Source organism: Pseudonaja textilis, chromosome 1 (assembly GCF_049901715.1).
Source record: "Pseudonaja textilis isolate UNSWEBS1 chromosome 1, rPseTex1.2, whole genome shotgun sequence".
Lineage (NCBI taxonomy): Eukaryota > Metazoa > Chordata > Lepidosauria > Squamata > Elapidae > Pseudonaja > Pseudonaja textilis.
In genome coordinates, this window is record NC_141990.1 from 236,965,650 (window position 1) to 236,986,721 (window position 21,072).

Here is a 21,072-nt window from a genome sequence, read left to right on the forward strand (position 1 = left end):
AGATCCAGAGCATTTCCTGCTCATCTTATCCTCCTGCTTTTCCTCCATCTCCCTCCTTATAAGGGAGCAGAATTCTAAATAGAGAAAAGGGTTGGTTAAAAGACTGGGGGTGAGGGGACCCTAGCAGGAGAAGGATTTCTCTCCTGCTTTCTTTCAACCTGCTTTGTCTCCAACAGGGCTCTCCTCCTCCCAATGTTGTGTGGCAAAAAGACGGGGTTCCCACAAAGGGGAGGGAAAGCATTACAAAAGGCAAGCATCACTCCCAGTTCCTCATCCATAGCACCAAACGCATCGATTCTGGACTCTATCGGATCGTGCTGAGTAATGATTATGGAGAGACACACTACGACATCCATGTCAGAGTGACAGGTAAAGGATCATCAGAAGGAGGGATAAGTGGGAGGGTGTATCTTGCCCCATCTATTGGTTTAGCCAAAGCGGGAGGTAAGGATGCAACTGTCCATGCTGAGGAGGTAGGGAAGTAGAAGTTCTGACTCAGATATTCTCCTCCCAGATCCCCAGACCCCCACCCCAAAAGGAGCCTGTATAAAATTGTCTATAATTGTGTACACTGAAACTGTGTACACTGAGAATTTATGCACTAAAGACAAATTCCTTGTGTGTCCAATTACACTTGGCAATAAAGAACTACAGTATTCTGTTCTATATTCTGTTTTATTCTATTCTATTCTACTCAAGGCAAAAATAATAATAATAATATTGCAGATCAATGTGCACTAAATATTAAGTCCAGGCTGCCTCTGATAACATCTCAGCCCAGGAATTTATTAGATCCAAGATCAAAAGTCCTTCTAAGCAAAAACACCCACTCTTGATTTATTTCTCTTTCAAGAGCCACAATGTAGGATGAGAGCAGGGAATGTTTCATTTTTGGATGAGACTATGGAAGCTTAAAAAATCTACACATATTCAAAGAGAAACAACCTGGAATTAAGGAGAAATTTCCTAACAGTGAGAACAATTAACCGGTGGAGCAACTTGCCTTCAGAGTTTGTGGATGATTCATCACTGGAGGTTTTTAAGAAGAGACTGGACAGCCACTTGTCTCAAATTGCATAGGTTCTCCTGTTTGTACAGGGGGTTGGACTAGAAGATCTCCAAGGTCCCTTCCAGCTCTATTCTGATTGATTGAAAGAATGGCTAGATATTAATGATCAATCCAAGACATATTATTTTGGTTTTTAATTTGTTTTAATTGGTCTCTTTCAGATCTAGTAAGCACTTTACACTCCTCGATTTTTATGATTCTGAGTAGCTAATGCTGAGATCTATATTTCTGTTCATGAACCATGGACCAACAGTATAAAACACCCATAATGTCAGCCAATCGGGGAAGGGCAGTATACATTACAATGCTTGTTTTGGACAATTTGCCACTCTTTACGGCTTAATATCTCAAAGCCAGGTCATCAAAGATATATTTTAAAAAAACAAGGATTTAATGTTGTAAGCTGCCCAGAGTCACCTCACAATGAGACAGGCGGCAAATAAATTCAAGAAATAAATAAGAAAAATTGTCTTATAATTATTGCCAGGGACTAACTGATGAATGACTAGAAAGAGAAAAGAAACTCTGGTTCTCCTTTTTGTATTTCTACCTTAGACTTCCCAAGGCCACCTACTAATCTGAACCTCTACGAAGAAGTGCCAAACACTGTAACACTAAAGTGGGATCATTCTCCAGATGTGAAGGAGGATGACAATGCCCATTATGTCATTCTAAAACGTGACACCAGCACTGCCACTTGGTTCACTGCAGAGGAAAGAGTGTACAATAACAAGTATACTGTTACTGGTCTGCTTCCTGGCAGGAAATATTTCTTCCGGGTGATTGCCCGCAATGACATCGGTGACAGTGATCCTTTGGATTCAAAAGATTCCTGGCATATCGATAAAGATATAGGTAAGTATGGATGTCTCCAGGGGTGGGATTCAAATTTCTTAACAACCGGTTCTGTGGGTATGACCTAATTTGTGGGTGTGGCTTGTTGGTCATGTGACTGGGTGGGCATGGCTTGCTGGCTGGGTGTGGCTTGGTGGTCACGTGACTGGCTAGGCATGGCTTGTATGTAAATATTGTAAATATTTATGTAAATATTTAATTTTTTATTTAAAAAGGGGCAACTTTTAGAGTTTCGATCAGTCACTCTCTTTCACCCAAACAGGAACAGTGAGAACAACTGTCTAGTCCTTGCTGAGAAGGATGGCTATATAAGAGAGCCAAATCTGATGTAGTGGCGAAGCTGCTGGCATAAAAAGCAGATGGTGAATTCTATGGCTGCCTTAGGCTTTGACAGCTGGGTTGTAGCTGTGGGGAAAATTTGACTTGATCAAGTGTGTGTGTGTAGGTCAGGGGTCCACAACCTTAAACATTCAAAGAGTCATTTGGACCCATTTCCCACAGAAAACATTGGGAGCCACAAAACCTGGGTAGGCTTGGCCAACTCAATGTCACTCCCACCCAGTCACATGACCCCCCCGCCACTCCTACCAAGGTTTTGTGGCTCTCGGTGTTTTCTGTGGGAAATGGCTCTCTTTCTCTCTTCCTCTCTCCCTCTCATTTCTGTTTTTTGTGTTTTACCTTCTCTGTCCAGGTGAGGAGTGACTGGAAGGGCAGGGGAGGACGAGGGGTGGGGCCAGCCAGTGATGGGATCACCCAACAGGCAGCCACAGTAGAGGGCTCAAAGAGCTGCATGCGGCTCCAGAGCCACGGGTTGCTGACACCTGGTGGAGGTGTATAAAAAATCCATTTTCACACTTTTGGCAGAGGTGGTATTCAGCAGGTTCTGACCAGTTCTGGAGAACTGGTAGCAGAAATTTTGAGTAGTTCAGAGAACTGGCAAATACCACTTCTGACGAGATTTTACAGTATCCTTCCCCTGCCACACCCACCAAGCCATGCCCACAGAACTGGTAGTAAAAAAAAATTGAATCCCACCATTGACCTTTAGGCAGTATGTATCTTCCTCAATCTTGGGGCCTTTGAGAGTTCTGCATAGGGTCTTATCTGTTCTCTACACCACTGCTCCCCAATCCCTGATCTGTGGACCAGCACTGGGCCATAGCATGCCAGAAACCGGGCTATGCAAACAAGCGAAGCCCCATTCACGGGAAGCAGGCAGCACATGAAGCCACACACCCCTCTAGCCCACCGGGAAAACCTCTCTCCACGGAACTGGTCTCTGATAGGGGGCCACTGTTCTACCCTGCACTCTGCTGAACAGAGAATTCTGTTGTTGTTCCTGAGATCTGTTGGAACCACTCTCCCAACTTATGAGTCACAGCCCTAGCGCCATCAGAACCATGTTGGCCTTTATTTTCTACATCCTCTCTCATTCCTCCTTCATTCCTCCTGCTATTTCTCCAATTATATGAAAACAATCTGTTTAAAAAAATTTTTTAAAAAAATCTGTTTGCGTCATTTTGTATACCTGGAAGAAAGGTGGGAAATGAGTTTAACAAATAAGTAATTCTAAAGCAACCTAAAAATAAAGTCTGGTTTATAAGGGGGGAAAAAAAATCTTTCAGGAAACTGGAGGATTGATTTTTGCCATAGTGTTCCTGTCAATATATAGAAGAGATGTACACAAACAGGGATAAGGCTGATGAAACGAACTCTCTTTCGGAGCCCATAATCAATCGCATTGTTTTATTGACAGACCTTTTCCATGCCAAGATGAAGGAGTACCCTGAGCGGGACTGGAGCCATGCCCCGCATTTTATAATGCGTCTGAAGAACCACCTAGTGTGCCGAGGTCATGACTGTACCATGAGCTGTGCTTTCTTAGGAAACCCCCGCCCAACGGTTACATTGTACAAGGGCGAAGTCAATATCACAGCCCATTCCAAATTCTGGTACAATTCAACGAGTGGTGTCTGTACACTGATGATTCCCACATGCACTGCCAAGGATAGCGGTGAATACTCCATACTAATTGAGAATGCGCTTGGGGAAGAAAAATGCAGTTGTACCTTGACAGTCTATGGTAAGTTCTCTCTCCTCTTTGGCATAGGTTGAAGATATTGGTTCTATCCCATTCAATTTAATACGTTCTCCCTCAGAAGGGAGCCAGTTTGCTGCAGTAATTAAGGCATCAGGATAGAAACCGGGAGACTGTGTGTTCTAGTCAGCTGTGTGACTTTAGGCCAATCACATACTTTCAGCCCTAAGAATGAGGCAATGGCAATCTACTTTCCAAAAACCCAGTCAAGAAAACTGCAGGGACCAATGCAGACAATTGCCTAGAATCAAGTCTGACTTGATGCTACAAAAAAAGAAAAAAAAGTAACCATAATCAGATATGATATAATTTCTCTCACGAAATTACTTCTACTGAAGCTGATACTATTTGTACTAGTTTAGGGAAAGAACTTGAATATTTTTTCCCCCTTCTGACAGAGAGTTGGCCACAACTAGTCTCAAACTTGGGAAATTTCAAAATTTTGATGAGGCTGCAGATCATTTAATACAAAAATTGTGACGTTTTTGTATCATGAATTTAAGGAATGGCATCAAAGGACTTTTCTTGGAATGGTATAAAGCCCTTGATAAAGGCCTTGAGTCACCTAGTATCAGGGGAGAGGTGTCAAAGTTGACATCTTGGGTGTTAGTATACTTAGTTACAGAAGAAGAAAGGGGTTTGAAGGTAGTAACGCACTGAGATCTAAGAGAGAAGCCTATTTCATTCAGTTTCATTGTTGCATGTAGTCACTGCTTCAGCCAGTGCCTATCTAAACCTCCCACCCAATGAGGAAATATTCAGGTTCAGTTCTTCGGGATCCACAAAAGTTCTGGTTTCCCTTATCCCTTTCTGTGGGTGGTCCTTTTACTTTTTGTTTTTTAGAAAGTTATTGAACACATACAATTCTTGCAAGCCAGGAAGTTAGCTATTACGTGCAATTATTTTTTTAAATTTCCTCCACCCCCCACCCTATTATCAAGTACTGACCTTAAGAATAAGAAACAAATGCCTTGAGAATTTGACTATGAACAGAATTTCCCTGCAGTTCAGTAATAAACTTTCTATTTATTTATCAAATTTGTACAGCTGCCCATATCACAAAAAATGATTCAGGGTGGCAACATTCAATAATGCAGCATCTGTTCACATTTTTTATTCTTTCTCTTTTAGAAAAAGATGATAGAAGCCTTTTGGACACAGTTATTGGCAGCCTGCAGAAATCAAAACATCTCATGTGAAGTTGAACCACATACTTCACCAAATACAAATTTCAAGCATGGTTCAGCATCATTCAGACTGTTTTGGGTTGTTCGTGGTTTGAGCTCTTTGGGACTGTATAATTATTAGTAGTCTTGTAATGCAAATATGATGCTGGTAGTCAGGCTGTCATAGGGACAATAGATTTGCCATCAGACGACTAAGAAGATGTGGATTATTTTAGTTATAATTAATAATACATGGCGCTTACTTAAAAAGAAAAATTAAAATGAGATAAATATACTTTTGTGCCTTCATTCTATTTCTTTTCTCATTTACCTAAATCCTACAACCCACCAGTCATTTCCTTACTAGAAGCTTGCATCAGGTCATGTTATTATATAATGCTACGGTATGCACATACACACACACACACACACACACAATTGATCACTTTGTTAACAATATTTGGCAATCGTCTAATGGAATAGAAGAATGGCCATTTCAACTCCATCTAGAATTTCAATGTCAAGTTGGTAAAGTACACATAGCAATAAATGCTAAAGAGCTTATCCAGTTAAAGTAGAACGTTTAGGTCGAAGTGCCTTTTGGAATTATCTTCAAAGTATCAACTGCCAGCATGCTTTTATGGGTCTTTTCTTATTATGGAAAGGTGCTATATTTAAGCGTGTGACATAATATACATCTAACCTATAAATCCAATATCTTAAACATGACCTGTATAAAATCCTTTAACTGCTATTAAAGCTTACTATAACAATCGGTATAAAAATGTGGCAGCAGTAAACCAGAAAGCCAACATAAAAATAAAGCATTTCAACTTCAAGACTGTAGAAAAGTTAAATTAAAGGAAACTTACTACCATGAGTAAATGGCTCTAGTATCATATTATATTTTTTCCAAGGTTTTGAAGCTACCAATTCAAAAGTAGACGTTAGACAGAAAACCCCTCATAAAGTGTCTCCACCACAGCAAAGGAACTGTCCAATTGGTAGGCATATGAGAAGGGTCTATGAAAATTCACTGTGGCCAACTCACCACAGCCAACTTGTCATGGGACAACTCACCAGGGCCAATTCGCTGCAGGACAACTCACTGCAGGGCAAGAGTTACACTGATATCAAAGAAATGGCGGAATAGAATAGTTAAAAGAAAAGATGCAAAAGGAGGACAGAATGAAGTCTGAATGACAAAAAATAGAGCCATTTTTATCTATTTTAAATAATTAAACTGAATTGATAAATTGTCCTGTGGTGAACTGTTCTGCAGTGAGTTGGCTATGGTGAGTTGGCCACAGTGAATTTTCACTGTGAGGTGGCCATAGCAAGTTGGCTGTGGCAAGTTGTCGCATTCTGATATCAGAAGAGAGAATCCTCAGAGTATCTGATAAAGATGCAGATAATGCTATATGGAAGATGAAAAATAAAAGGATTCATTTTTTAAAAAGTCATTTTTTGTGAAATCTAGTTAAGGCAGAACTTAAAGGGTTAGCATAACTTAGTATCACTAATTTTGCAGAGAAAGTGTACTTCAATTTAAAGTACTGTATGTTAAGCACTTTTTTAAAAATATTGATAATGATTTCAAGCAACTGTAACTATAATTACCAAGTGTTCACCAACTTATGAATAGATTTGCCAATGTTTAATATTGCTATAATAAAAAACCCCAGGACTCAGTTTATAACTCCCAAGTCCAATTCAATTCATCATGCATTAAGCTACGGACAAATAATTGATTTTTAAAAAATATTTCCATAGCACTATATAAACTGGAGAATAAGAACAAATGTAACCATATTATATCCATATACATGTATAAAAATAGAAAAGGCCCTAAGGAACTGAACTGTTGCACAGCTGTTGTTATGGGTATCTGAAGGATGGTATACATTGCCTTGGAAGGGATATGCTGTATAATTTATACCTGCAAAAGGCAGAATGGCAATGGCGCTTAGACTTATATACCACTTCACAGAGCTTTACAGCCCTCTATAAGTGGTTTACAGAGTCAGCCTTTTGCCCCCAACAATCTGGGTCCTCATTTTACCAACCTCAGAAGGATGGAAAGCTGAGTCAACCTTGAGCCGGTTGAGAATTGAACTGCTGAACTACTGGCAGCCAGCAGTCAGCAGAAGCAGCCTGCAGAACTGCATTCTAACCACTGCCACTACAGTTCTTCCAATGCTGGTTTTCTCACATTTCCTGGACCATTGTTACAATGGCTCAGGCAGGACATCATCATCAATAACTGATGCCAGTCAATTCTTCATTTAAAATACCACAGGTGAGGTGCTTCATATTAAATAAGCCTACTTCACGTAATACAAATTCAGAACTTTTTGTGCATTTTAAAACTCTTCAAATCACTTCCTACATTTACACAGTAATCCTGATTTGTATGTTCCAGTGATGGGATTCAAATTTTTTTTACTACTAGTTTTGTGGGCGTGGCGTGGTGGTTATGGCTTAGTGGGCATGGCAGGGGAAGGTTACTGCAAAATCCCCATTCCCTCCCCACCCACTAATCTGCTTTCCAGCTCCGTTCTCCTGTGCAGGGCAACAAAAGAAGACCCAGCCGATCAGCTGGGACTCGGGAGCCAGAGAATAGATGGAGGCAGGGCCAGTCAGAGGTGGCATTTGCTGGTTCTTCCAATTACTCAAAATTTCCGCTACCGGTTCTCCAGAACTGGTCAGAACCTACTGAATACCACCTCTGATATGTTCATACATTTATATGCTGCTTGGAAAAGATGAAGCATGTTATCAAAAGAGAAAGAGATAAGACAGCCATGAGCCAGCTGTGTACCACTATGACTGCCTAATCCCATCATTTGGTAATAGAAGAAGCTGGCAGATGCAAGACTTTGTTCTCATGCTTCTCCCTTTAATATTGGCAAGTTGAGTGTGGAGGTAGTTCAGGGTGCACAAAAGGAACAACAGGTTGTTGGGTTCAACCATCACAATTGTGTTCATGGAGGAAAGAACTGAATATAACCCTCTACATAACTGGGGAAATGTAACAGCCAAACCTGGAACCTGTGGGTCAGGCATTAGACCTTTCTATCCAGCAGAGATAGTTTATAATTACAGCCTTTCGAATAACTTCCTGTTCTCAACAGTGAGTAAGACCATTTTTTAATCTGATACTGGAAAATATTTTAATTGGCAACTTAAACCTTGCAACATATTCTATAGAGTGCCCAATATGCAAGTAAACTCTTGCATTAATTACATCTTAACATAACGAGACACTAATGTAATATTCCCAAAACTCCAATCCACTGGTTTATTAGAACAGGACAAACCATTCCCAGTGTTAGGACACCATATGATTTCCTTTAATTTCTCATCCATTCATTCCATACACCTCTCTGAAGCAACAGAATATACTGTAAATACATTTTCTGCCTGGCATCCTAATAAATTACGCTGTTATTCTTTAATCTACTCTTCACCAGGATAAGTATAGTTAGGTTTCCACACTTCCTCACCAAATGTATGTCTATATGAAAGATGGACTTCCCTTGCCTTCTATTTTATCAAGAATTACCGAATAATGCACTACACATTGTCCTTCTGGTTCCCACGTCATTGTAGTTGTGCTTTTAAAGTTGTAGCATTTCGGCAGAATCTCATCTGCCATCATCAGGCTTCTGTATTGTGTTCATCACCAGATGAACACTATACAGAAGCCTGATGATGGCAGATGAGATTCTGCTGAAACGTTGCTACAACTTTAAAAGCACAACTACAATGATGTGGGAAAATACCCGAACAAAGCTGAATACCATACATGTAAGTACCCACGAAAACTTATATATACACACACACACACACATACATATATATATACATATATATATATACGAACACAATACAGAAGCCTGATGATGGCAGATGAGATTCTGCCAAAACGTTGCTACAACTTTAAAAGCACAACTATAATGACGTGGGAAAATACCCAAACAAAGCTGAATACTATATATATATACGTATATATACACCCACATATACATTGTACTTACACAAATGTACACACAACCGAACATTCTTGGAACTGAAAATTAAAAGAAATTAAACTAAACACAAAAGAAAAATTTGTATTGTTTTTGCTTCAGAGTTTATCTTAACGTAAGTATCTTTGCAGTTATTATCCACAGATCCATTGCCCTAGATTTCTAAAGAAATAATTGCTAGAAATCTAACAGGATTTGTCCTGGTTTTGTATAGTGGTGAAATCATTGTTGATTAGTGAAAAAAAGAATAATTTGCAATGCAATAGACATTATCAGAGTCTGGCTCATATCACATAATATTAAATGGAAGCCAGCATTCAATTTGTAGAGTTGCTGACTGTTAAACACCATAAATAGACCTCCAATAGAAAAGGAAAAAATGGTACGAGCTTGTTTTTGCAAATCTCTAATTATTTGCTAAGTTTTCCCTCATTATTTCATTTTATTCCAGGACTGCTTTTGTATAGTAACTGAGTTCCCCCCATATTTTTAAACCATTGAAATGTCTAAAAGAAAAAGGCATTATTGAAGGTTCTGCGTGGTATCTCTAGACAGAATTCCCCAAAACTTTGAATATATATATATATATCAATCCTAAAATATTTCACACCTCAAACCAACAGCAAGAGATTATGTTAGGAAAATCCTCACATCTGCTCCCTTTTTTTCATGATCATAGCTAATATAATGCCATTCTGATAACTGCATTAACTATGTTATACAGTAAGGAAAATGCTTTTTTCAGCATCGTCGGTTTTCCAAAATCACTCTATTCCTTTTTTTATGTCTTTCATCTCAGAGAATTGAATGGGATGGAGTAGGGGGTTGCCAATAACTGGCAAATTACTAATATAAGCATAATTCATCTGAAAATATGTTACAGTGGAAGAATACAAATCACTGTCCCTTCTCTGAACTTGATTTGAGGAGTTAAATTCAATGGTATCTAGTTTTTTTCTACTATGTACCAGAGTATAAACCAGCTCCTAATTTATAATCTTTTCAGAAACATATTGGGAAATATACTGTAGATGGAAGTATTGCAACAGCTAATACACAACAGGTCAAAATACATGGGAATAGAAAACCCAGATGCATTCTTGTCTTTGGCCACTTATTCTTGTCTCGTGAATTGTTCTCAGTCCTGCATGTATCATCTTTGGACCCAACTCAGAGAAGTAGTTGTATGTGTTAAGAGCAGGGGTATCAAACTCGCGGCTCGTGGGCCAGATGTGTCATGCACTGGCCACGCCCACCCTTGGTTTAGCACAGTGGAAAAAAGTTGTGATACGCCACGTGACGATGTGACATCGGGAGCTTGACACGCCTGTGTTAGAGGCATGAAGGCCTTTTTGACAGTCATTTCATTGGATCAATTCTATTTGAGAATATCCACTTTTCTCAAATGAAAATTTTCGCATCTGAGAAAGTGAGCCTGTCTATAGTAGCAGATGCCATAATAAATGTCTTTGATTGTCAACACTTCACTGCTTTTGCTTTTCCATGAGGCACATCAAAGATATTTTAAATGTACACCTAAAAGCATAAGATGTGGATAGAAAAAGCACATGCTGGCAAATGTATCTATTCAAAGAGATCCACAAATCACAGAAAGGGGATTGGATATACCTTTGCCAATAACTTTATGTAACATTTCAAACAGCCCATGTTTAGCTCTATATTTCCCATATTTATTGAAAATATTTTATAGCATAGTAGTACCACTGTTGTCCTAAACTGCATCTTCTGTGAAGACTGGCACAAAAATAGGATTTGTTTTTCATCCGCTTTGGGAATGGCCTTATTACTCTTGTTAACACAATCAAAGGATGCCTTATGCAAAGTGGATAAAGGCCTTCACCTGATTGTGTTCTTTCATTATGATGGCGATGCAGAGAAAACTGGGCAATTCAGTTAAATGTTAATTTGATTTAGAAAGGGATTTAGCAAGATTGTGATTCTATTCTATTCTATTCTAATTGACTGCAACAAAATGGAGAGACCAAGTTTTAATATTAATACACACACACACTTTATGCAAAGTTTGACAATATTAAATCCTTCTCATTTACAAACCAAAATGTCATTTTACAGCATAAGGTATTTATATTAATTATATAGCAACATTTGCAAACATTTTCAATAAATTGGGATTATTTGAATGATCCCAAATTAAAATCCAAGATCTTTTCTTTCTTTCCTGCATTCTGTTACTTTCAGTACAGATAAATAGTACTTAAAAATGCTGGCCGCTGCATTCACATTTTTTAAAAAAATGTTGCTTGATAACAACATAGCATTCTTTAAAACAGTTGTGCGAACTCTAAAACATGAGTTGAATGCTGCCTATAGGAATACGCATGTGCTTACATACATGACTTCCATTTTGAAGAAAAATGACCACACATTTCTTATATTACTTCTGCGAAGTAGACAGGCAAGCGTTGTAATTCAGAAAGGCAAAGATGTTCTTGCAGTGAGACCGTTTCCTCTAAATGAAAACAGAACTCGGGAAGTGTGGCAGGGTTTGGCAGGCTCTGACATCAGAGGCTCTGACAGTCCCTGCACCTTAACGGTCCAGGAAGAACAGACATGCAAAAAGAGATGAAGAATTATCTTCCCTTTGAAAAGAACATTAATAAAAGGAGGAAGAACATTTTGGTGACTTCCAGAGCTGGTCTACTTATTACTCTGGGTTGAGGTGTGTTGAAAGGTGGAAAGGGTATGGTCCCCCTGAATGGTTTGTGTCCACTAATCTGCTCCTACAAGCAACCTGATCTGTCTCAATCTTTCCTGTCAACTCTCTGAGCTCTGACACTATGAAGAAAGCTGGAGGAAGAGACAGGAGAATGGCTTCTACAGGATAGGAAGGGGATGTGAGAATTTCCTTTCTCAGTTCAGGTCCTTTAAAACAGGGGTCCCCAACCACCGGGCCGCGGACTGGTACCAGTCCGTGGAACATTTCCTACTGGGCCACCGGTTTGCTGGGCGCCGCCATCTTGTTTGATGAGAAAGTGCTTCTGGGTGAGCTTTTCCGGTTGGAAAGCTGTGTTTGGGTCCTGAAGGAATCCTCGCGCCTTAGTTTCATCAAAGGGGGGGGGCTTTGAACAAAACTAAGGCGCGAGGATTCTTTCAGCACCCAAGGCAAGGCGAGCCGAGCGACCGTCCCGAAGCAAAGCCCATCAACAAAGGTACAAAGGTGGAGTTGAAGGTGGCGGGGAGAAGCGGGGGATGGCTGGCTGGCTGGTCGCTCGGCTCACCTTGCCTTGCCATGCATGCTGATGCCGGTACCGGGCCGCGGATCATTTTGTGATGCCGGTACCAGGCCGCGGATCATTTTGTGATGCCAGTACCGGGCCGTGGCACAAAAAAGGTTGGGGGCCACTGCTTTAAAGGAATAATCTAATATATTCTGTGGAGCTTTAGGATCCATACAACTGCAATTCAGGAATCTTTTATTAAAGTCAAGGATCTTTTCCCAGTTTGACAAGGATTATTTTTATCTGTGCTGCAAATGCCACTACAATTTATCAACATTGCTATCTTCTCCTAAGTTCCTTTCAAGGAACTGCATCCAGTGATGTGTATTGCAATTCCCACAAACAAATCTGAAGTGTTTCTGCAAGGAGGGAAGGATCAAACGTTCCAGACTGAAACAGCATATCTGATATTCAAAGCTCCAGGTTTTTCTCTTCCTCATCGGAGTTTATCATAGTAATCTCAAAATGTGTTTGTGTTCTGCTTTTTTCTCTCTTTTGGTTCAGAAGAAATAATGGGGTGATTTTCCCTCAAAGAAAATCTTCTTAACATTCTACACAATTTCTTTATCTACCTGTACCATCAGATGTGCTCCTTCCATTTATTTTATTCACTTTTCTTAATCTTTCTAAATTTTAAAAGATCCCTTCCATGTATCCAGAAGCAAATCTATTTCTGAGCAGACACACTTTTAGGTAGTTAAGATAATCTAATGAGGAGAAAGGAAGAGAGATGCTGACCTTGCAAAGGTGGTGTCTACAGAAGATCCTTATAGAAAGATGTGGCAAATAATTCATAGTTCATTTGCATAAAACACCAACCTTAGTATGAACTTTAGTCAGGCTTTTTGTGGCTTATTATGTCTTGAGAACCCACCCTCTTTAGGATTTAATGCAACAGAGCCCAGAAAATTGGTTAATTCAGTAGCACAATAAAAGACATCCGCGTGAATGCAGTGCATTTTTCCTACATTAGATTGATGCCTTTTTTCTCTCATTCAGTTACTTTCTTTCTCAGACATATGCATATACAGTGGAGTCTCAGGTCACGACCATAATCCATTCCCGGACTCTGGTCGCGACCTGATGTGGTCGTGTCCGGAAGCACAACTGACTGTGCATTCACGCAGTAAAAAATATGGCACCAGAGGGGAAATTGGCGCGGGAAGGGAATCTTTTTGTGCCGATTTTGTTCGCCACCCGATTCAAAAATCGGATACCCGATTCAAAAATCGGATAGATTTTTTGTTCACCACCCGATTCAATCGCTAACAGGAGCGTTCGTGACCCGCGTTTCCACTGTGTTCTAAGAAGGGGAGCATCTTTCCAATAACTTGAAGGAACACAGGAACTATACAGGTAGTCCTCGACTTATAACAGTTCATTTAGTGACCGCTCAAAGTTACAACGGCATTGAAAAAAGTGACTCACCACCATTTTTCACACTTATTATGATTGTTGTGGTCACGTGATCAAAATTCAGATACTTGGGAACTGGTTCATATTTATGCTGGTTGCAGTGCCCCTGAGATCATGGGATCACATCTGGTGACCTTCCAACAAGCAAAGTCCAAATGGGCAAGCCGGATTCACTTAACAATCATGTTACTAACTCAACAACTGCAATGATTCACTTCACAACTATGGTAAGAAAGGTCATAAAATGGGGAAAGTCTCACTTAATGAATGTCTCACTTAGTAACATAAATCTTGGGCTCCATTGTGGTCATAAGTTGAGGACTGTTGTAATCATCACCTGCTTTCTGAGTCCTAAAGCATAGAAAATATGAATGAAATGTGAAAGAACATTCTACATTCTCCTTTTTGAAATAGTCCCATTCCTTTATCCCCAGAAGAAACACCAACAAAAAGATAAGCTGATTTATGTTAAACATATTTTGCAAAATTGGGATAATTTCGAAAAACTTCAGATGTGTAGGGTTTCTGTGACGGTCAGAACAGAATTCATACTGAGAGTGGACGAGTTGAGATAACAGTTTGCTAAATCAGGGGTCGCCAACCTTTTGGACCTCAGGGACCACCAAACTCATAATTTTAAATCCTGTGGAACACTAATATGAATTTTGACTGATAGTGGCTTGCTGATGTTGGTGGGAAAGTCAGTCCCAATGTTCCAGAGCTGCTTTAGTCACAAGACTGGCCCTTTGGCATCCTGGAGCTCTGCCGAAAAAACAGAGGCAGCAGACCCTGGGAAAATCCCCAAAAGACTGCAGGAAAATTCCCCACCCTGTTTTCCTACCAATCGATCATTCTTTATTTGGTATCGCAGGATACCGTCTCCAGCATCGTTTTCAGGGGGGGTGGGGAGTTTTGGCTTCATGCAGTGAAAGCAGTTCTCGTAGCAGTTCTTAGAAAACAACCAACCAAACTAATAGAAAAATTAAAAAGTATCATCAAAAAATAAATCTATTTTTTTCCAACTCAACACTATTACTTAACTGATTGTTACATATATTTAATAGTTTTAAATATAAAAAAATGTGTTTTTAAAAGATAGAATTACATATTTTATGCCTGTTCATATTTCTGGCAGATTATCCCAAGAACAACTTTTCCATATCACAGTTGAATTTTATATATTATACCTTAAAGCAGAAGACCTTAACAGCTACTTATAATTTCCATTTTGAGCCAACAATTCCTTTATGATGAATCTTTGAAGAACAGCACAACAATCCTAGAGAACATGTTAAGCCAACATATCCAATGTTTTAAGAAAAACCCTCTCAATCAAATTTACACACACATATCATATTTTATAGGATATGTAGAAGTCTTGGGAAGTACTGCTGGTAAACTATATAGCATTTAAAATGTATTACGAGCACTGTATTTCATAAATGTTTTCAGATGAAAAAATGTGACAGATTGAAATTAAAAAAACTCATATGGTCATTGTGGAAGGAGCTTTCTCTAAAACAAATGGTACTTACTAAAATTAGTTAAGGATCTCCAGCAACTCTAAAAAAATTGCCTGCCAATGATGGTTTGGGAAAAAAAACACATCTGGGTAAGGAAGTTAGGGATAATAAAAAAATGTTTTTGTCATTTACTACATAGGTAAATGGTCTATAGGTAGATGGTCTGAAAAATTCTCTACTGCATGAGATTAAGCTGAGAAATTTTAAGCCGTCTCTTGTTTAAAAAAAAACCCTAAATATTTCAACCTCTATATAAACAGAAGTTTTACTGTACTTTTTTTATTCCACAACTTTAATGCAGTTCTGAAAGCAATACTTGTCTTGAACACTACTAATTAAGTCTGGGCTGTATGATAGCCATCAACGAACTAGACCAGAGAAGGATGACAAAGATAATTAAGGGCTGGCAGCCATACCTGGCAAAGAAAGGTTGGTGAATATGATAGCTATCTTTAAACATTCAAAGGATTGGCACAGGGTTGATGCAGCAAACATGTTCTCTGCTGTTCAGGAGCAAAATTACTATGCTTAAATTACAGGGGAAGATGACTTTAATTCAGTATTAGGAAGAACATTCTGATAGCATGAGGTGTTTGACAATATGAAAAACTATCTCCAAAAGAGATGCTTACTATTATTATGTTTGGTCACAGTCATTCAGATAGTTAGACTGGATATGCATTTTTGTTCTCCTATTGAGTCCTTCCCCCAAACCTGGGCTATGCAAATATTATTAATTAATGATATTAAAAGTATTGTCACAGGATGTAAACTATTTCAAGTAACGCTGCCTTTTGTAATTAACTGGCGGTGCTTCAGATTTTGAGGGGATTGTACCCAAGGCACCCATCACTATTGGTATTATCTTTGCTTTCTTTTGCCACAATAGTTCTTATATTTACATTATTATTTTCATTTGTGAGGAGTGTAAATGTTGAAATCAATTAGCCATTTTGTCAAGGCTCCGGTGGCAAATGAAATGTTAGGTCCCTACCAGCTTTGGAATGCATTTACTATTACACCCATTAGTTTCTCTTAAAATTCTGGAATTCTATAGATCAAAATAAATAGACTTGACAACTTAACAGTGTTAGACTTAAGAGAGTAGATGGGACTACAGAAGAACAGATGGACAAGACAATTTCATAAAACACTGAAAGACTATGGAAGAGCATAGTACAAGAAAATCACCCATAGACGAACACGATGCAAAATGCTTCCATTAGAAAATTTATATCCATGTTTTGCTCATGTATATCCATATTCACTCACATCTTTCCTTCTTCTTCTTTTCTTCTTCTTCCTCTTCTTTTTCACATTAACAAGAGTGTATCTAAACTGTACCAAAGAGATTCAAAGGCAAAGTCACATATGAATCAGTTTGTTTTATGAGCAGCTGCCTAAGCAGTCCCAGGTCAAATATCCTAATTCAGAAGAGATCATAATCAGGTACATTAAAAAAAAAAGTTGTACAATCAGGGAACTCTTTTAAGAAAAAAAAAATCAATCATGAAATACAAATACACGTTAAGTAGCCTTTTGTTCCCCTGTGGTTGGTTCACTGAAGAGCTCTGCAGTGAGAGCTCTATACTTTTAAAGAAGCAGTTAGAAAATTTGGATATCGTCATGTCCCTTATTGCTGTGTTGATTTAAAATCTGGCCAGATATCTACCCCAATATAAAATCAAAGAGGGTTTTCCTCAGAGAGAAGTATCAGCAAGCAATGGCCACTAAAAATCACTCTGTGGTTCATTTAAGTGTAAACTGAATGTCACTTTTACTTTTTGTTCCCTCTTCTCTGAATACGAGATAAAGGAACAAAATGATTTCAGAATGGTTTGATTTTGAATTGTTCCTTGAATAATTCCTTCTGCAAATTAAACCTGTTTTGGCAGCTATCTGCAAACCATGCTGCTATAATGAAACAATAAGTAAAGATAATGTCCGTTTACAGCATGGCAAAAATTCCCAGTTTCCTGAACTGACAGCAATGTATTGCTGGAATAATTACGGAAAGTAATTAAAATGTATTCTTCCATTTTCATGGTTAAAGTCTGGGGTATACTTGCCTCTCTGGGAAACATGGGATCACTTAGATTATGGGCTGGATGTCTAGGATTACTTCAGGACACAGTTGTGTGAAGGGGATGGACGATACAAGCAAGCTGAAATATTTTCAGTACTGATAGTTCTCGGTTAACAACAACAATTTGGACGGGAATTCCCATCGCTAAGTGAAGCAGTTGTAAAGAACAATGTCACCTAACTGTGCTGCTGATTGACAGTAGTTCTGGCTCTTGTTACTATCAAGCAAATATCATAATGCTGTTAACAGAGTGATGTGGCTGCCATTCATGACCTCCAGTTAGCTGCCCCATTGACTTGGCTTGTCAGAAGCCTGAAGTGACTGTCACAAATGGCAATCAAGGGACTGTGGGATGCTGCGACACTGTCATTGCAAGCTGATTGCCAAGTACTTGGATCGCAATCAGATAACTATGGGGATTGCTGCAAGAGCTGCAGCTTCAAGAACTGATTATATCTATATATATATATATATATACTGCTCATTCTGCTGAACAAGTGATTGTTGAATGAGAACCAGCCTTCCGATATCGATCGTTTTAAATTCCCAACAATATTTACTAGGAACATTTTGCACAGAAATTATACAAAACATAACTCCCATGGCTACATTTCTACACAATTACTTTTGCAAGCAGAAAGAGAATCCTCCTGAAATAATATGATGGGGGAAATCTAACGAGATGCTCTACATCAGTGGTCCCTAATCTTTCCAGCTTTGTGGACTGGTGGCGGTGGCCAGAGGAGGGGAGAGAGAGGTTGGTTCCACAGAAATGGAGCTTTGCGCACAAGCGAGTGTGCCTGCCTCTCGCACAAGTGGAGCTTTGACCGTGGGCAGGCACGCCCACCGCTTGCACAGCCCGGTTCTGAATGGGCCGCAACCCGGTATGGAGCCGTGGCCCAAGGGTTGGGGGCCCCTGCTCTACTTTCTACATCAATCTTCCCCAACCTAGTGTCTTCCAGGGAGTGTTACAACTCCTCTGATCCTACAGCTGTTAATGCTGACAAAGAATTCTGAGTGTTGCAGACCTTCTAGCAAATCTGAATGGCATCAAGCAGCCAAAATGTTGAGAAATAAACACTGACATGATCATATATTAACAGATGGTGAAGAAGAAAAAAATGTAACAAGAAAAATATATAGGGGGAATCATGTCCCCCAAAATGCCACTGAGCAAAACCAGAAGCGGGTGGACCCAAGGGATTTCACACTGATGGTTGCAGTGTGAGTCAACAGAACCCATTTTGTATATGCTGGATGCCACAAAACCAGGGAATGCGCCACCATGCAACTGGACTTCCCATCCAGGTTGATTGATTACCGTTCATTGTTGCCAGAAGAAAATGAGCAAATGAATGGCTCTGGAGCATGGTGAAGTGATAAGTTTCTCAGCACTTGGGTGACGGGCTGTGCCTGTCAGCATGATCCATGCTGCAGCTGTAGTGAGACACGAAGGCACCTGCAAAGTCTACAGCTTGCTGGACGGGATGGGGAAATATTGATGTGCACATCTACAGAAAGAAGAAGAGCAACTGCCTGGAAGCCACTGGCCTCACTTTAAATAATCCACAGGTGAAGGATGAATTGCAAATGTACCTTAGAAATCCATTTCACAGTCATTCTTCACAACATCATGCTCAGATTCTTGCGTATCAGCGTATGCATTCTCTTCCAAGACATACTGGCACTGATTGTGGAGAGGAAAACAGGCTGGGAATCTTGTACAATGAGGTGATTTTCTTGGCCAATCAATTATGTCTACAAAGCAGCTGGTGTCTTAAAAATGCCCAAGTGTCCTTCGTAGTGTTTCAGTACTAATAACATTGGACGCTTTCCCTTGGAAGAGCTGATGCACTGAACAGCATGACTTGTTTTATTGTTAAAACCCTTTTTTCCCCCGACATTTTTCCCTGCCTCCAACCTCTACCAGCCTGAGAAAGTTCATTGCATTTTGTTGTTGCTTTTAAAATCTGCAGAAAAACAGATGCTCCGCAGGATTCACATTCACCAAAAAAATAAAAAAAAGGCTATGCATGGCCTATAAATACATGATTTCATGAATCTGGAATTTAAACTGATTTCTCCCAAGGACAGCATACATTACATTACCCATAGTGATTGACATGAATGCTCCTACATCCTGTGATTATTTTTCAAGTCCCAAAGATTTCTTGTGTAGACTCACAATGGCTCACAGTTCTAATGCAATGTATGCAATACAGGGGCTTAGGCAGTATGGAGACTCTTTTTTGTGTGATTTTTGCACATTCTGTGTCGAAGGCAAAGCTCTTAAATTCCAGTGTATTGCCTACCCTATTTAATAGTAATATTGTTCTGAAATGAGCTTTGTCCCACTGGAATGTTCAGCACCAGTTTTTGTATTATACAAATATACTAATGTGTTAAGAGAGAGGTTTCCAAGGGTCAGGAAGTAAATTCTCTAAAACCATCTAAGCCTCCACTGTGAGTTCCATACTCCAATCAACAGGACTAGACAAGACCGTCCAAATACTATAAAGAAAAGCTTCAAAGAAGCAAGATTTGCAGTCACAGATTCTGGAACATCCTCCAGGATGCATGCAGCTGTAGCATCCCCAACAGAACTGGTGTATGTGCAGACATCAGTCTCTTATTTTCTCTTTCTGAAAACTTCTTCATCCTTGCTTTCCACTGCAGAAAGTGCAATGAGCATTTGAGCCGCATAGTAAGTGGCCATGATAATGACCCTTGAGTAGGGGACAGGAAAGCAGAATTTGTTGACCGCAATAGTCAGGTCAGATACCATGAAAAGCACAGAACCGATGCAAGCAGAAAGCTTGGTCCAAGTCCAAAGGTCGTTGCAGAGCTGCACACCAGCCATAGCCCGCCAGCCCATGAAGCCAATTAAGGCAACGTAGACAGCTACCAAATAGGTAAATGGGCCTGAAAGGTAGGAATACAGGAAGGTGTAGCAGAAGCTGGACACCAAGCCAATCCCAAGGCCAACTTTCAGATCCCAAGGTTTAATCCCAAATGCTGAGGAATACAGTATGTGTGTAATACCGAACATCAACAAGCCTGGGGAAAGAAAACAAATGCTCTGAATTAGTAGAGAATAAAATACTTAACATAGCTTACAATTATAGTTTCAGAACATTGCTCAGCAAAAATTACAAGTGAAAAATCATGTGTGCTGTGTGCTAACTATGGAAATAAGTTTTAGCTTTTCTATAAAAAAAACCCTGTCTGGAGTTACCAGGTGTCAGCTTAAAAAAATCCAGGGTAACTCCTAGAGATACAGAAAAATTGTAACGCTGCTGCCTTTTAGTAACTATTGGATCTTTTGAAACCCAGACATGGCCTTCCTAAATCATAGAATCATGGGGGCTGGAAGGGACTTTGAAAGCCTTTTAATCTAATCTCCAGCCCAGTGCCATTCTGTACAAAAGGCTGTCCAACATTTTCTTGAAATTCTAATTGCATCAGTGTGGATGAAAAAATGTGGAATAGAAAATGTCAGCTTCAACTTTGCAGTAAGTAAAAAGAATGTAAAAATGACTATGCCATTTCAGACTGAGAGAGAAATTCT

The 21,072-nt window shown here is 39.5% G+C and overlaps 2 protein-coding genes across 4 annotated transcripts in view; one reads left to right on the forward strand and one right to left on the reverse strand.

Annotated features, from left to right (window-relative positions):
• IGSF22 (immunoglobulin superfamily member 22) overlaps positions 1 to 5,483 on the forward strand; it is a 51,931-nt gene extending 46,448 nt beyond the window's left edge. For both annotated transcript variants that reach the window (XM_026706531.2, XM_087920258.1), the window contains exons 20-23: positions 177 to 369; positions 1,625 to 1,924; positions 3,681 to 4,007; positions 5,154 to 5,483. In XM_026706531.2, the coding sequence (XP_026562316.2) occupies positions 177 to 369; positions 1,625 to 1,924; positions 3,681 to 4,007; positions 5,154 to 5,221 (888 nt within the window). In that variant the 3' untranslated portion in view covers positions 5,222 to 5,483. The remainder of the gene's footprint in view (positions 1 to 176; positions 370 to 1,624; positions 1,925 to 3,680; positions 4,008 to 5,153) is intronic.
• A 5,730-nt stretch (positions 5,484 to 11,213) lies between these two features.
• TMEM86A (transmembrane protein 86A) overlaps positions 11,214 to 21,072 on the reverse strand; it is a 42,410-nt gene continuing 32,551 nt past the window's right edge. The window contains exons 3-4 of one of the 2 annotated variants that reach the window (XR_015740796.1): positions 19,101 to 20,561; positions 11,214 to 16,751 (exon numbers count right to left, since the gene is read on the reverse strand). Coding sequence is in view for 1 of the 2 variants with exons in the window: in XM_026706532.2 (XP_026562317.1) it covers positions 20,134 to 20,561 (428 nt within the window). In the remaining variant the exon portion in view is untranslated. Of the gene's footprint in view, positions 20,562 to 21,072 lie in introns of both variants that reach the window. The other variant, XM_026706532.2, reaches the window with a different exon arrangement.